Source organism: Ilyonectria robusta (assembly GCF_021365365.1).
Source record: "Ilyonectria robusta strain PMI_751 chromosome Unknown BGZ61scaffold_24, whole genome shotgun sequence".
In the NCBI taxonomy this organism is placed as follows: Eukaryota; Fungi; Ascomycota; class Sordariomycetes; order Hypocreales; family Nectriaceae; genus Ilyonectria; species Ilyonectria robusta.
The window spans coordinates 320,544-336,266 of record NW_025764458.1 but is presented as its reverse complement, the minus strand read 5'-3'; the positions used below and the strand labels follow the sequence as shown (position 1 = coordinate 336,266).

Sequence of the window (15,723 nt, the reverse complement as noted above, 5' to 3'; positions counted from 1 at the left end):
TGGTACGGATTTTACAAAACTCCTTTGTTCGCCCGGTTTCTACATCCACCTGCACAGAGCCTTTGAAAAACCACTTTAATTGAGTGAGGGGCACTCATGAACGCGACAGACGCGTCCAACCCCATCACCACCACGGCCACCGTCAACTCTCCTCCTGCAACAAGTCGCACCGTTTAAAACACCACCACCATGGCAACTCCACAGGCCACCGACTACGAGCTGCTAACGGAGCACCTCGGCTACCCGCCCGTCGTACGTCCCGCGCTTTACGCCCACCCCTCTACTGTCCTGGCTAACCCCCGCTGCAGGCCCTCCTCGACGACATCATCAACACCGTCAACGTCCTCGCCGACCGCGCCCTGGACTCGGTCGAGCGCCTCCTCCTCTCCATCCCGCCCCAGAGCCTCGGCTTCAAGAACCCGTCTGCCAGTTCCCGCTCCAAAGATGCCGCCGCCGCCCTGCCGCCCGACGAGGCCGCGCGCCTCGAGATTGAAAACGGTACACACCAGCTCGAGACGCTCCTCAACGCTGCTATCGACAAGAACTTTGATTTGTTCGAGCTCTACACCATGAACAACATCCTCAAGGTCCGCCCTGACGACCAGCCTTTCATGCGCCTCGCCCACTACGACGGCCTCGACTTCGCCGCCAACTCGCCAGACGCTCCGACGCCCGACTCCGTCACGGCCCTGCGCCGCCGCCTACACGCCAGCCAGCGCCTGCACGCCGTCCTTGAGACCGAACGCTCTCGAAACGACGCCCTCCTGTCGAAGCTCCGCTCTTCTCTCGGCCTGCCCGCGAACGTGCCGGCCAACAGCGCCGTAAAGGCCGAAGAGGCGCCACCGTCCAGCGCCGCCGACACCCCCTTTGGCTTCCTGCGCGACCGGGCGGGTCTCGAGGACGCCGGCGCCGACACGCCCATCGCGACGACGACCGAGTTTACTCTCTCACAGCTACAAGCCCTACGCGCGCTGTCCACGTCACTGCGCACTCTGCTACCCGACCTAGGCCCCGAAGACGCCGAGACACCGGAACCCGACACCGCGCCCAAGAGCTGGCGGCGCGATCGCGTCAATTATGTCGAGGCTGCGTCGCGCAAGTACCTGGAGAACTCACGGGGCCTGGAGCTCGGCGCGCAGGGTGAGGTGCGTGACGGCGAGTGGCAGGGCGAAGGCCGCAAGGTGACGCGGAACGAAGTCGAGGGCTTAGAGCAGGTTGCTTCGATGCTTAGCAAAGAGAAGCCCGGACAGCCTTCAAAACAGGGCTCAAGCGCCAATGGAGGAGGCGAGGCGATGGATGAGTCTTAGGACAGGGACACGACACACGATGGCTTCAGTCGAGGATATTTGCAAGGACACGGCGTCGGCGCAGGTTGGGAAAACAACCATTTGTTTGGGTGGTGATGGTTTGGTAGTCTCTTTTACATGTACAGGCATTCTATGGCGTGGAAATACAAGGCAATGCGGCGAGGAATTTCACCTCTTATACAGATACCATCCCATTTTACCATGTTCGTCAGCTAAACATACATCCGTCCCTCGCTAACCGCAGTAATAATGCTGCTTCCTATCAGTTCGCGAAATGCTTTCGCAAAGCTTCGGGTAAATCCGCCGTCTTCAACAGTCCATTCTCCTTGGCCATGTACCAAAAGTGATGCCTCCAGTACCGGTTGTTGAACTCCTCTTTCGACTTCAGCTTGTGCGCGAGGGCAACGCCCACGACTCTCTCCGCATCTTGGAGATCTCCCCTTTCCACCAACATCCTCACCAGGTCCAGCAGGCACGGCAGTGACGTGACAGGCCGTCCTGCGTCGGCGAGTTCGTCGAAGATGGCTAGGGCCTCGGCCGGCTCTCGCGCTACGGAAAAGGCGCTCATGACACGCTCCCATAGTGTCTGGTCACCCTGGTCGACTGTCTTGAGCTTGTGCTCGCGTAGGAGATCCCGTACGGCGTGAATATCTGGGGGATCTCGCGAGAGGGCGCGCTCGACGAGGATGGTGACCATGTGTGCCGTGACGGTAATGCCCTTGCCGCGCATATGGGCCTGGACAGCAGCAATGGCCTCCTCTGAACCGTTCGGCAGGCCCGCCACTGAGTAGAGCATCTTGCCGTAAGTCTCCTGATTGGGCACGAGATTTGCCGATTCAATGTCGGCAAACACTTGGTCGACGGCCTGCACCTGTTCCTCTGGGGTGGCTTCATCTCCCATCCGGCCGATGACACCCTCCAGCAGAACAGTGAATGTTGCGGCATCCGGCTGGACGCCCTGGTTCTTCATGGACCGCAGCAGGTCCTTCGCATCCTCGGGGTCGTCGGCACGGAGGCTCTCGCGGATGAGAATGTTGTACGTCCGGATATCGGGCATGAAGCCCTCTTGACCTGCCCAGGAAAGCACCTGGTTCGCCTTTTGGGGATCGCCGAGGCGCAGGAGACCGTTGAAAGCAGCATTGACTACCGCAATGGTTGGTTCCACGGCGTGTGCTTGGCGACCTTGCTTCACAGCCTGTTTCCAAGTCGTCACCATCTCGACCAGCGCGTCGACACCCTCCTGAGACCGCCCCCCGTCAATGAGTGCCGATATACGTTCCGTCCAGATAATGACGTCGAGCTTCATCCCTGACTGAACGAGTTGGCTCCACAAAGCCTCGATCTTGCCTAGATCCTTGCACATCTTCCACCCGTGCAGCATAGCTGTGTACGTCTTCACTGTCGGCTGGATACCGAGTTCTTTCATCAGATCCATCGTGTCTTGGACCCTGTTAGCTCGGCGCACACCGCACCACACGAAGATCCAAAAGTCGAGGAAGTGCGGGTCATCGCGGATGTCCTGACCGAGCCTCGGATAGTCCCGCAAACATGAGATCAGGTTCTGCCAGATGGCGAGGATAGCGCCCGTGTTGCGCGAACGGTACGCTACCCGTAGCTGCTTGTGAAAGATCGAAAGGTCCATCGCCTTGGCCATCTCCGGGTCCATGGCCGTGTCCAACCCGCCCTGCCACTGATCGCTCTTGTAGAGCAGCATTTTCGTCATATACGGCAACTGCTTGATCACGTACGCTCGGAGCATCTGTTGCTTTGCCATTGGATATCTGCCCTTCAGCTTGAATATCTCGTTGATTTCAGCCTCGTTGAGCCCGAATTTTAGCTTCGCCAGCACGAGCCGGACAAGGTTGAGCAGGGGCGCCGCCTCTGTCTGTATACCAACCCCTGAGAATCGCATATCGGACAGAACTGCCACAGTCGTTAGAAGCCCCGGCAGGAGGCTCTCGGCTTGCGGAGGAGAGAACATGAGAAAGATGGACGCAAGAGCCCGATCCAAGGTAAGGGGGCGAAGCTCTTCGCCCGGTACTTTGGGTTGCCGCCTATTCAAGTCGTCAAGTACACTCTGTGTGCTGGGCAACGCAAACCGCGGTTCTTGCAACAACTCGCTCGGTCGCTTCAGCTGCGAGATGTGCTTCCACAGCGTGATGAGCTCGTTCATGAGCGCCGAGCGCCTCCTCGTCGGGTTCTTTACCTCGGTCAGGACAAAACACAGGGTCAGAACGAGATCATTTCGTATTTGCGGATCCCACCTGCCGAGGATACCGTACATCTCGGACAGTTCTACGCTGATGCCGGAGGTGTCGTTGACCCAGGCGAGTTGGGTGCACATCTTGCTGAGGACCAGCGCGGCTGCGTTGTAGATGGGCACCGGGACCTGGCCACGCATCTCCTTTATGTGCGGCCAAATGTCTTTTTGGAAAAGCTGGTACTCTGCCTTCAGGCTCAGGCCCTTTTTAATGAGCTCGTTGACCTTGGCGACAACCTCAAGCTCGCTTAACACAGGCCGCTCCGCGAGGTCTCGGTTGGAGTCGTTGACGGCCGGGCTGACAACATCGTTAAACAGGGCCAAAGCAGGGTCCTGCGATGCCTTCGCCGGTTCCTTGAAGGGGTCTGGCCGTGACCGGGTCGGCCTGCGCGGAGCCTCAAACTCATTGCCTTGTCCCGGCGGTGGTCGGGATGAGTCTGGTGAGTCTGCCAGCGTCGCGAATCGGGCAGCGACGCCCAGCCGCTGGACGGCGACTGAGCGCAACTGGGACGAGCATCTTGAACAGACTGTTCGAGATGCGTACATTGCGATTGGCGCCGAGTTGGGTGAGGGAGATGAAGGCGATGTTGCGAAGTGTTGAACCGAGACCCGGCTATTTTCGAGGTTCAAGGTCCACATCTTCGGTGTGCAGCCAATAATCGCTCACTAGTAGCCAAGCATATTCGGTGAGCTTCGGTGAGGACCAGTCATCGAGGAAACAACATGAGCAAAGTACGTCGACTATTTAGTAGCTAAATATGCCACAAAGTGAAAATTATCGATGTATTATACCCTCTCCTGTGTCTGTATGTTTAATTGAGACTTATGCCCAAACCATATGTCGGCTTCCCTCAATAGTAGACATGTGAGCTACCGGCGCAGATTTAATATGGAGCAAGGCCAAGACAACTACCATCAAGAACCGAACATCCATTTTGCTGTACTCTCACACTTTGGGCCTCCATCCTAGCTCAACATCGTCGTCTCGGAACAACGCCGAGCGAACACTGGCATGTCCAAAGATCTGGGCAGCGTTGTGCGAGGCATCCTCAATTATGATGAGGCGCAACTGGATGCTGTTGTTGGAAATATGACTCCAGTCCGGAAGATTATCAAATGATCCAGGGAACCCGTCGAGGTTCTCTTCCGTCCGTGCCAGCGTGTTTATATACCGGTACCAAATGAGGTTGCGTTCTCGCCTCATTCTCCCGCCTTGCATCCTCGCCATGCAGGACTGGTCTCCTCGATGGCTTATATCCTGGTATCCGACGAGAGAGATGACATCGTGGGTGATGTATCGCCTGAAGAACTCCTCCCGCGACAAAAGACCCTCCGAGGTGCCGCTGAAGCCATCAAACCCATACCGCCACGTGTTGTAGAGTTTGCATGTATTCTTCGACGGCAATACACTGCCCGGTAAGGTTGGTCTATCGGGTGTAAAATACACGCATGATGATGGGTCGCCATGTATATAGCGAATGTGGACATGGGGCGCCGGTTCTTTAGCAATCGCCGCATAGCGTTGAGCTAGCTGACCACCACCGCCATGGCCAATGACAGTTATATTACTGATTTTAGGATAAATCGTTTGGTCGGAAAATTCATCAATAATGGCGTCTAAGGCATCGATGGAGGTGACTTCAGTGCCAACCGGGTGAGTAGCCGTCTCACCAGCTTGCCACGGGCTGATGTTTCCCCACGCGAGCTGGTTCTTTACGTATTGGCCGGGACTATAACGAGCCGAGAAGAAAATGGGTGCAACTATTGTCAAATTTCGGTCTGCTCCGGGGAAGCCATCTCTGCGGGCGTCGTTTACGGCGTCGTTGAGTCTCTCCCAGTAACGGTCGCCGTTACGGTATTTTCCATGGATTACAACATAAGCATGGGAGATTTCTTCATTTCGTAAGCCTTTAGTTCGAAAGACAGTGACCTTTTCGTGATTTGCTGTGCGTACGGGGATGAAACCTAGTTCTGCGCCTGCTGGTGGTGTGATGTGGCGAAGGGACTTTGATAGGAATCAGCAAAGCGGCTCTTTTCCCGTAGACATGTGTTTGTTTGCTGATAAAATATACCTCTCCTGCGCCATTCGGCTTTTTGTGCTTGATTTCGAATGCATCTCGAGCGTGGAGCTCGTCATGTGAATTGAGGGTTTCTTTGGGTATAGTAGCTGGTAATGGACGAGGATTGAAAGGGTCAGAATGCCCGAAACAGAGTCCTGTTAAGATGGCAAAGGTAAAAACACGAATGAAGCCAAGAAGGGACATTCTCAAAGAGGTGGTCATTGTCCTCGATGAAGGAGCAGGCAAATATAGTGCATAGGATATCAACCTCTCTCGATTTCTTTCCTCCGACTTGGGCTTCCTAGACCCTTTAAACACCCTCAATCTCACTTCCTAAGTTCCACCGAATATTTCGTGCCGAACAGGGGTATCATGTGGAAAATCTGAATGTGAACGAATGCCAAGTGCGGGACCAGACCTACGGCAGAGACATGTTAGATCCAGGGACCAGGTCCACCTTCGGTATAATTAACCGTGTCTCGAATCGGAGGACTACAGAGGTATGCGCGAAACATGCTTCTTTGACCGCCTTGCTGATTGAGTACCTGGCTAGCTGGTGGTCCATGTTATACTCTTCTGGCCGTGGAACACGTGTGATTCTCTGGCAGCGGACGTTGAAACTCGGATTTGGCATAGTCATTTGACTGGCTTGATATCTTTGTAGTAACTGTATATACTCGTCTACTCTATTGCGACATGAGAATGAGCTGAATCACCACTCATCGGAATTATCACGCATCCACCCACCGAGTCACCAAAGCAACCCACCTAGTAAATACTCATACAGCCCTGCCCCCATAAATCATGACACCAAATTCCCACCCGCTCCCTTAAAACGAAGCCTCAAACTTGCCATCGATCGCCGTGATCTTCTCCACACTCGTCTTGTACCCGTCCTCGCCCTCCAGCCGGGCCACGTACTCGGCGACCCGCGGGAACTCGGAGCGCCACGCGCCACCCTCCCAGGAGCCAAATTGATCCAGCGAGTCCTTGGCCGCGATTAGGGGGAAGCTCATCAGGATGTCGGCGGCGGTGAGCGAGTCGCCGCACAGGTACGCGTGCCCGCCGGACTCGGACAGGTGCGTCTCCAGGAGGCCGAGATTGCGGCGCGTGTTGGGGAAGATGAAGGACGCAAATATGCGGCTGGCGACCATGGATGTAATGGGGCGGATGAAGAAGGGCACCATGGGTGAGCGGAGGCCTACAAAGGTCAGTCATTAAATCTCCAAGATGCAGTCATTGCCAGCAAGACTCACCGCCGATAAACATGGCCAATACCAGAACCGGCATGAAGCTCCCCTCAGAGAAATGCAAGTAATACTGATAGCGCATCCACGCCTCCGTCTCACCTCCCAACTTGCCCTCCATGCCGTCCTTCCAGCGCGGCGGCATCAACTTGCTCCCCTCGGGGGTGTTCTCCACGAGGTACTGCGTGATCAGGCCGCTCTCGGCCAGCACAATGGGCTCATCCGAGCCGGGTGTCGTGATGGTGAGGACGGGCGACTTGCCCAGCGGGTGCACCTTTTCCAGCTCTGGAGGCGCCAGCCGCGTCTGCTTGTCCCGGTGGTAAATCTCCAGCTCGTAGGGCAGCTTGAGCTCTTCTAGCAGCCAGATAATGCGCTGCGAGCGCGAGCGGTCTAGCCTGTGAGGCGGACATATCTATTAGCGGTTGCTTGTGACGGTGGACTGTAGATGCAATGACGTACCAGTGAAGCTTGATCTTGGGCTGTTCGGTGGCGGCCATGGTAACTGAGACAAGACGGACGGTTGATTCGAGGTCAATTGAGTATGTGTAGAGGCAAAACACAAAATACACGAAATCCACGAAATCCACGAGTCCCGGAACCTTTGGATTCTATATAACTCACGGCCGGAACAAAACTCCAAAGTGTCCGGCGCAAATATCTATCCGATGGACTGATGATGCGTCGGCGATCGGATCTTGAGCTGCCGAGGTTGACGCCCCACTTGATCTGTCTTGGTGCCGGTCGTACTGCCCAAAGGAGCTGTATCCCGTCTTCTCGGACCTTTCCAGCACTCTTTCTATAGGCCACCAAATCGTCATGTGTATACGATCGTCGTCACCAAGTTCAATCGAGTCTGGTTTCCGATCTCTGGTTTCTGTTCTCTGGTCTCTGATTCCAATCACATGTAATCTATTCGATGCTTCCCAATGCTGCCGAAGCCTATCCTGGCCGGGCCAAAACGCCGTGTACTCTTCTTTTAGTCCCGCCTAAAACAACACTCCACCAAACCCCTCAGACCAGCTTCTATGCTCGCCACATATCCACACCAATGCATAGTTGCCAAATCTTGCCATGTCCAGACCCTGAAAATTTACATCCTGAAGGTGTACATCAACCCTCCCCGGCATGCCTGACAGCTTCCATACACCTAACCTCCTCGGCGGCGTCGTGTCTTGGGTGCCGGTCCTGAGTGGGCCTCGCTCATCGCCTCTCGCTTCTTGGTCTGTTTCCTCGCCCTTGGCGGGGGTGGCGGGTCACTGTGAAGATGCCCAACCTCCTCGAGTGCAGTCGTATTCTCCCATTGGAGGCAGCGGTAGTTGGGAGGTTCGGGTGTCTTGTCGCGGATTCGAGTGCTCATCCGCTTTGTCTCCTCCTTCTTCTCGGGCTCCTCGGTGTTTGCGAGGTACGTCTTCCGATTCTCCATGTGCTTCGCAATCTTCTCCTTGTAGTTGAGAAGCTCCTTGCGGAGTCGTAGCTCGTTGAATCCACGGGGATCCAGCCACTTGATAAGAGCATCGACGTGCTCCGGGTCAGAAATGTATCCCCATTGGCGGGCATTGAAGACGCTCGTCTTGCCCTCCTCCATGGTCTTTCGCTCGGGAACTGTCATGTTGAACTTGCCCTTGTACTCATCTTGCAGATCAGAAGGCAGGTCAATGTATCCCTCGCGCTCCAAATCGTCCGGCCCTTGAACCCAGATACACCCGTTGGCGTAATCGGCCGAGGCTGTCGAGCTGTCCGGAAGTCCGCCATACGGCATACCGTTCCGCTCAAACCAATAATACCTGTTCCAAAAGCGATCCTTACCCAGGACTCGAGTTCGAGGGCAGTCAGCCTCGCGCAAGTCGTTATCGAGAACAGCAATCTCTTCCTCGCAGTTCTTGATGAGGTCTTCCTTCTTCTGGATATCCTTGAGCAGCTTGATGAACTGCTTCGACTGAGCTGGCGGCTTCGTGGCCTTCTCAGCTTTCTTCTCGGCCTTCTTCTTCTCTTTCTCCTTCTCCTTCTCCTTCTTGGCCAGCTCCTCCTCGCGCTTCCGCTGTTTGAGGGACTGAGCCCGTTTACGCTTCCTCTGCGAGGCATCCTCCTCGGTCTCCTCGCCATCTTCCTCTCTCGACAAGTGCGATTCATCCACATCTGTCATCTTCACATCGTCGTCTGCCTTGACGGGAGTCTTTGCAGGCGAGGGTGGCATATTGTCGGGGAGAAGAACCTTTCGCTGTTCATTCATCTGGCGCAAATCCTCAACACTAAACAAATCAGTCAGCCTTGTTCACGCTTGTCGCTGATACAACAGCACTTACGCTTGCTTCCGCTGTCTCTGCCATTCAATCTTCTCCTTGCGGTACGTCGTCATGGTTTCACTGCAGTCCTCCATGTAGCCACGGATGGCCTTCGTCTCGGTGGTAAGCATACAAATTATCTGCAATGCCTTGACACGGAAGTTGACATCGAGCTCAGCATATGCCTGCCGCACTGTGTCCTGCGTGGGCTCAACATCGGCCGGAACGAGTTCGAACAAAAGCTCCTCGCAAGCTTCTTGTTGATGTTCGCTCTTGGAGAGTTGGTGGAGTAGTCCAACCATGATTCGTTCCCAACCTCCGTTGGTGAAGTCGCGTTTTCGGAGGTGCTCGATCCAATCGTAGTCCTTCAGGAGTTCCTCGGCGCGGTGCTTAGCCTCTTCCTCCTCCTCATCTTCGTCCTCTGCCTCGGCGGCAGCAAGCTCAGCGGCCATTCTCTCGGCCTCGAGCCTAGCCATGCTACTTCTAGTAGCGCGCCCCACCGGTTTGGGCTCTGGCTCGGGTGTGGGCTCCGCGCTCTCATCCTCGTCGTCTTCATCTTCCTCATCGCTGTCGTCCTCTTCAATCTCCGGAAGATTGATCCGGACCTTACCACCGTCAGCTTCGGAGTCAACAAGGATCTTGAGCACAGAGCAGTGAATCTCTTCGAAGAGTTGAACAGGAACTTCTTCAGACGCAACACACAAAGTCTCAACAAAGTCGTCAAAGGTAAAGGAGTCTAGCTTGAAAACCTCGCAATACACGTTGAGTGTATCCCAGGTCTCCAACAGCGGACCAACAGAATCCATGTCGATGTCATTGTCTTCCGCATCGCCATTCTCCACCTGCACGGGCGGGTTCTTGCACAGATACTTGAGCGGCGGGCGTTTGCGATCCTCTCGCGGATCAAGCTGCAGATCCTCGATAGGATACTTGGGAGGTGGCGGCGGCGGCGGTGGCGGAGTGGGTTCGCGCTGAGGAGGTGTCTGATCGTAGTGGTTTGGTGGGTAGCTGAAGGGGTTACCGCCATGAACAGGGATGTTGAGCGGCCACTTGAGGGCCTTGTTTCCAGGAGCAGCCTGGCCAGGCTTCGACTTGCCCTTGGGCGCGGGCTTCAACTCCGGTAGCCGCATTGGGCCTGAGCTGAGTCCTGAAGGGCTGTGGCCGTTTGTTTCGTGTGGGAGGCTTGCCCGTTTCTGAGCTTGAAGCTGCTTGCGCTCCTGAACCTTGGTATCATAGCGAAGATGAGGCGGGACCCGGGTGTCAATATGGTACTGGCTAGCGTACTCGTGCTTGACCAGCCAAGGAGCGCCGTTCCACGCATCGCGAGTGACAGTTTTTTTAATAAAGGACCTGAGCATGGCCTTGGTGAAGATGCCTCGATCGCGGCAAATGTGCTCGTCCGTCACAATCGTCTCCCCTTCCGACTCCTTGAGATTGACTAGATATCGGGTCGTAGGTAGGGTCTGGCTGCCGTCGGGAAGGCTTCTCGGGCCGAAGGCAGTCTTGTCGCGGACCAGGCCGTGGACTCGGTCTCCGCCATCCATCGTGACAGTCACATCCTCGCCAGGGTAGTAGTCGTGCTTGAACTCCTCGTAAATCTGGTCGACAAGGTTATCGAGGCGCGAAACCGTCTGGAACTGGACCCTGCGCAAGATGGGGCCCTTGAGAGCCTCGGGGAATGAGGCCTCGACCTCTTTACCTCCAGCAAGCTGTTTCCGAGAGTGAGCGGATGACTTTGAGTGACAACCGGCAATACCAACCTCGCTCTTAAAGGCCTCGAAGAAAGTCAAGCCTGAATGTCCTGTGATTTGATCGTTGAAACGGCGCTGGGTCAATCTGGTAAGCGGGGATGTCACGGGTTGAAGTTGGAGTAACGTGGTCGTACCTGTTTGTAAAAGTCCATGCTAGATGTCGTGTAAGCCAGGGAAAGCAACCAAGGGGGACCAGGAACCACACTCACCGGCTCAGATAGTCTTCATACGAGACGAATATCTCACCCGTTTGGGGAATATGCCAGACCTACATCGCAAATCAGCCGTTGCGCGGACCTCTGGGGGGAAGCAAGAGTGGGCGGTCATACCTCGGCGTTCTCATCCTCGATTTCTGCCGGGGGCAAGAATTGGACCGGTTTCCGCTTGAACAGAACCTAGACACAGGGTTCAGCAATTGGTCGTGGACCCAAAGAGGCGTCCGGAATAGCAGTACCATGGTTGGAAGAATGGGCGCAACCAGTCGAGTCCCAGATCAAATCGTCTGCAAGGCTGATACGCAGCCTCCCCCCACTAACAAGATTGAATGTGAAGGCGGCAGCAACGTCGCATCGGCTCGGAGGGGTGTATATGCGGACGCGGGAGCAGGTTGGGGAGTAGTGTTGAGGCGAGGACGGTTGGTCGTCGTGGGGCGGTCGACAACGCGGGCGCGCAGGCGGGAATCGGGGGGCGTCGCGGGTTGGCCGGGGCGCCGGGGGTTGATTGTATGCGTGCGGTAGACGACTTACACGCGGCGGACGAGGCTCAAAGGCAGACGCGAATAAGAGCTGCCCCGGAAGGACGTAGACGCGGCGCGGGAGTCGATGGCGGCGCGCAGCTCGGGGACGCGGCGTCGGGAGCAATGGCGGACGGAGGTGATGATGGAGGAGGAGAAAGAAGAAGAAGCGGGCTGACGCGACGGGAGCAACGGCGAGGACACCCGGGGGGAGGAAGAAAAGCAGGAGCGTGGGTGGGTGTCTGTGTGGGCGTGGGTTGGCGTTAGTGCGAAGTACCTGCTGGGAGCCAGTAACACGCCGCAGCCAGGACGAGGACGGCGGAAAAACGGGGTCCCAGTGCCATGGCGGGTACCTTGATGCTTGCGCAGGCGGGTGCGAGGGCCCAAGTACCGCAGAGGTACCGGTGTCAATCCCGCATGGGTCGCGGCGCCAGGTACCGCTAACGAGGGATCGATCACCCATCAGCGTCACGGAACGGCACCCGTCCCAAAGGGCGAAAAAAAGGCAGAACGAGACCTGGAGCGAGACGTACTCGACAGCTAGATTCCCAATCAACCAAGTCGAAACACCGCTATCCCGCGTCCAATGCCACGTCTCGCCCAATCCCGGTCCAATTCCGCCTCCTCAACTGGTTCCCAAAGAATTTCCCACCCCTGGTCGACCGGGTTTTTTGGGACACCGCCGCAAACTAACACTAACTGACACGCCCCCGCCCCCCCCCCCCCCCCTTCCCCGGCGGCGCGGCGCTTCCCTTGCTTCCCTCCTCCTCCGCTGTCCATCCAACAACCAAACGACTCATGCTTGACCTCCTCCACTCCGCCAGACCACTCTCCCCGGCCGCCAACACCACCCACCAGCTCCGTTCACCAACGTTTTTGGGCTCATTCTGCTCGTCCGTGTCCGCCGCGTTCAACGTCGCCTGAACCACGTTTTTCTCTTGATTCTTCGTCTAGATATCTCTGTCCGTGTCTAAATCGCAATATGCCCCGTTGGCCAGGTGGGCCACTGTCCAAACCCGCCTCCTCCGACACCGTGTGCGCGGGCGTGTCTTGCTGTCCGCCCACAACCCCTGACTTGCACTTTTGAGAGTTCAGCTAGGTTTGCAGTGGTGCAAAAAGCACCTGCAGGCTCTAGAATAAAGTCCAAGGACGTCCTTATCTTCGCGATCCTGCAATATCACATGTCGCGGACCCTGTAAATCTGCAATCCAGCCGGGCCTTCTCGGCGTATAAGCCATATCTTGACGTGCACTTAATTCGTCCCATTTAGACAGCTCATCCTCTTCCGAATGACACGTTGTGCACGTTCTCATTCGCAATATGCACCCCGGAATTTGGGGAGTCTGAAATGGGATCCGTCGATAACTCTCTGCAAACGTATCCTGGATTGTGGTTTAGCTCTAAAAAAGACCCTCAGCCTTGCTTCTCACGTGGAACTTCTCCATAATTACCCAATTTAGACTCGCTGACTCAGCTGCCGCGCCTCAAAAGAGGCTTCACGAATCAAATGGCAGCCCAGCATTCAGTTAGGCAAGACTCTCAAACACAAGCCACAACATTTGACGACGTGCAGCTGATCAATTCAGCTACTTCAAGACATCACCGCATTCGTATTTCTTCGTGACAATATAAATAAAATCTACTTTTTCGGGGTATCTCTAACGGCAAAGCCGCAGTAATGGCCGGGGACGAGACAAATGGGGCCCCCGCCAGTCAGATTGGCGCACGCATCTCATGCAGTAAAGTACACCACCATGTAACCCACCCAGCTCCCGACGACCCCTATCGCCGAGTACGAGCTCGTAAACATTAAGGGGATAAACTCGTAGGCCTTGCCAAAAAAGATCTGATGCAGCAACGAGCAGTATAGAATGAGTGGTATGCTCACTGCAATGTACAGCGTGCTGAACCGATCCAGCAGGAAGAATCTCGGCTTGTTCGAGGCTGGTGCCAGGCGGTCAAATGCCATGAGGAACACAACCAGCCAGAAAATCGTGTACGCCGTCTTGATAGGGAACTCTGCCGGCGTAAACAGGAGCGGGAACAATGACACATGTCCAGCCACGGCCAGTGGTCGGAAGGCTCCCAGATGCCGTCTATCTCGCAGCGCAATAAGACTGAAGGGAATGATGACCAGAAGGATGGCCTTTTCATGAACATGCCATCCGAACAGGAACGATGCGTAGCCACACAGGGTGACGGCGCCGATGAAGTTCTCCCAGGTAGGTTGCAAAAACAGCTTGATCAGAGGCAGCACCTGGAAGAAAAGGGTCAAGGCGAAGCACATTCTTGGACTAATCTCGGGCAGCACTGCGAATGCAGTATCACCGACCAGCCCGCGGGTGACGCTCTGCAACGCTCCCTGGTTGACCGCCAGGCCGAGTCTCGGGGCGACTATCATAGGTCAGTAGTGTGCAGTTATATCCGTCAGATCAATAACTTACGGTGGATCAAAACGCGATCCGCAAACGAGTACAGTGCCCAGATGTTGGGGGCCCAGTACGCATGGCAGAGTCCTCGGGAGAAGGGGAACAACCTGCTGAATAGTTGGGGAATCTGCTCCATCGCAACAAATGGGCCGAAAGCAGCGCCAAAAATCCCCCCGATGCCCAGTCCCAGCTTAATGCAGTTGAGGAAGCGGATCCGGAAGATGGACTTGGCGGAAAGGCAGTAGGCCCGTAGGAGGAACACAAAGTACGCGGGCGCCAGGTACAGATAGATGTGCTTGAAGCACAGCAGCGTCGCAAAGATGAGGCCGCTGGACAGCAGCGTGGCCTTACCACGCGCCAGCACAAGCGACAACACGAGGATGCCGTACATGAAGCCATTGTACTGGAAGTGGATGTGGTCGATGATCAGGAGGCCCGGCGACAGGATGACGGACAGGGCGGCGACCTGGGCGGCGCGCTTCGAGCCCAGGGGCGTCGAGTCGATGAAGCATTGCAGGGCGTAGACGAGGACAAGCTCGGTGATGATGACGGAGGAGCGCTGGAAGTAGATTGTCTGCCAGCTGTCGTAGTCGAGGTTATAGACGCGCACCATGAGGGGGTCGATGAGGCGCGCAACGTGGGCGAGGACCCATTCGAAGTAGGCGAAGAAGGGCGGGTAGTCGAGCGTCCATTCCGAAGTCTTCTCAAAGTACCAGTCCTTGAGTGGGAGGCTTTGGGTGATGGCGAGCCAATTGCGGTGGACTTCGAAGTCGGTGGATTTGCTGTGAGAGACGTTGTTAGCTTCCGTGTCTCTGGCGTCTGTCTTCTGCGTCGGTTTCCTCCTCGGTCACCATTGCGACCTCCGACCAGTCCGAGAACCAGCCAGGTGGAAGTGACGATGTGGCGGATATGTATGCAGCAACGAGGCAAGGCAACTCACTAGGCCGGGAACAAGAGGACCTTAAAGGCCGCGGCCACGAGGGCGCATTGCGTCAGCGTCGGGTAGGACTCGGCCATGATGAGTGTCGGATCCTCAGCTTCAGCCTCATGACCTCGAAGCCACAAGTCTGGAGGTTTGGGACGGCCTGCTGGAGGAGTGGAGGTGCGATGCCAAGCGCATACAAGCGGCAGGGCACGTAAATCACCAGCTCAGGAGAGATTGGCCCCCGTTTTGCCTGGGGCCCGAAGCGGGTTAGTGTCTCTGGCCCAAGCTTCCAGAATAGCCACGACGTATTCGGCCAGCTAGTCGAGAAATGGAGCCATGTTCCGCAGGGAAGTTCCGCAGGGGAAGAAAGTTGATCGTGTCTTTTCTCGCTAATGTTCCTGGTCCGACGTTTTGACGAAGCACCCCTTCCTTGTCCATTTCCCTGTCCCCTCCCTTTTCCTGGGGAATTGGCCAGTCCACCAATCACCAAGCTTCGCGAGGGCCCGCAGCTCAAGCCACGGGCCACAAGCCACAATCTTCAGGGGTCCCGGGGCATGCGCCCGAGGCTGAGATGATCGCGTGTGGCTTCAGACCTGCATATGTCGTGCCCATTGTCCAGCGGATTGCTGTCAAAAGAAAATAATAAAAAAGAAAAGACAGACGAGACATCTTCGGCATAATTGAAGCTGAATCAATTGAAATTCGCCGTCTCCCGTCCCAAAATCAACC

At 56.0% G+C, this 15,723-nt stretch overlaps 4 protein-coding genes across 4 annotated transcripts; 1 reads left to right on the top strand and 3 right to left on the bottom strand.

Annotated features, from left to right (window-relative positions):
- Positions 1 to 189: 189 nt before the first annotated feature.
- BGZ61DRAFT_483219 (Mis12 protein-domain-containing protein) lies at positions 190 to 1,307 on the top strand (the record flags this gene model as incomplete). The annotated part of the gene is made up of 2 exons (XM_046249467.1): positions 190 to 252; positions 309 to 1,307. 2 exons carry the CDS (start codon positions 190 to 192, stop codon positions 1,305 to 1,307), a joined length of 1,062 nt encoding a protein of 353 aa, XP_046098633.1.
- Positions 1,308 to 1,569: 262 nt separating this feature from the next.
- Positions 1,570 to 7,570, bottom strand: BGZ61DRAFT_509266 (uncharacterized protein; the record flags this gene model as incomplete). The annotated part of the gene is made up of 6 exons (XM_046251994.1): positions 7,334 to 7,570; positions 6,884 to 7,269; positions 6,477 to 6,828; positions 4,574 to 4,661; positions 2,707 to 4,206; positions 1,570 to 2,670 (listed from the first exon to the last, which is right to left on the bottom strand). Exons 1-6 carry the CDS (start codon positions 7,369 to 7,371, stop codon positions 1,570 to 1,572), a joined length of 3,465 nt encoding a protein of 1,154 aa, XP_046098632.1. The 5' UTR covers positions 7,372 to 7,570.
- A 1-nt stretch (position 7,571) lies between these two features.
- BGZ61DRAFT_399396 (chromatin assembly protein) lies at positions 7,572 to 11,771 on the bottom strand. Its single transcript, XM_046243009.1, has 7 exons — positions 11,362 to 11,771; positions 11,237 to 11,302; positions 11,117 to 11,175; positions 11,042 to 11,060; positions 10,917 to 10,982; positions 9,178 to 10,865; positions 7,572 to 9,123 (listed from the first exon to the last, which is right to left on the bottom strand). Exons 1-7 carry the CDS (start codon positions 11,362 to 11,364, stop codon positions 8,022 to 8,024), a joined length of 3,003 nt encoding a protein of 1,000 aa, XP_046098631.1. The 5' UTR covers positions 11,365 to 11,771; the 3' UTR covers positions 7,572 to 8,021.
- A 1,407-nt stretch (positions 11,772 to 13,178) lies between these two features.
- BGZ61DRAFT_460202 (family 57 glycosyltransferase) lies at positions 13,179 to 15,395 on the bottom strand. Its single transcript, XM_046247003.1, has 3 exons — positions 15,010 to 15,395; positions 14,085 to 14,851; positions 13,179 to 14,034 (listed from the first exon to the last, which is right to left on the bottom strand). The coding sequence occupies exons 1-3, from the start codon at positions 15,084 to 15,086 to the stop codon at positions 13,373 to 13,375; spliced, it is 1,506 nt and encodes a 501-aa protein (XP_046098630.1). The 5' UTR covers positions 15,087 to 15,395; the 3' UTR covers positions 13,179 to 13,372.
- Positions 15,396 to 15,723: the final 328 nt, after the last annotated feature.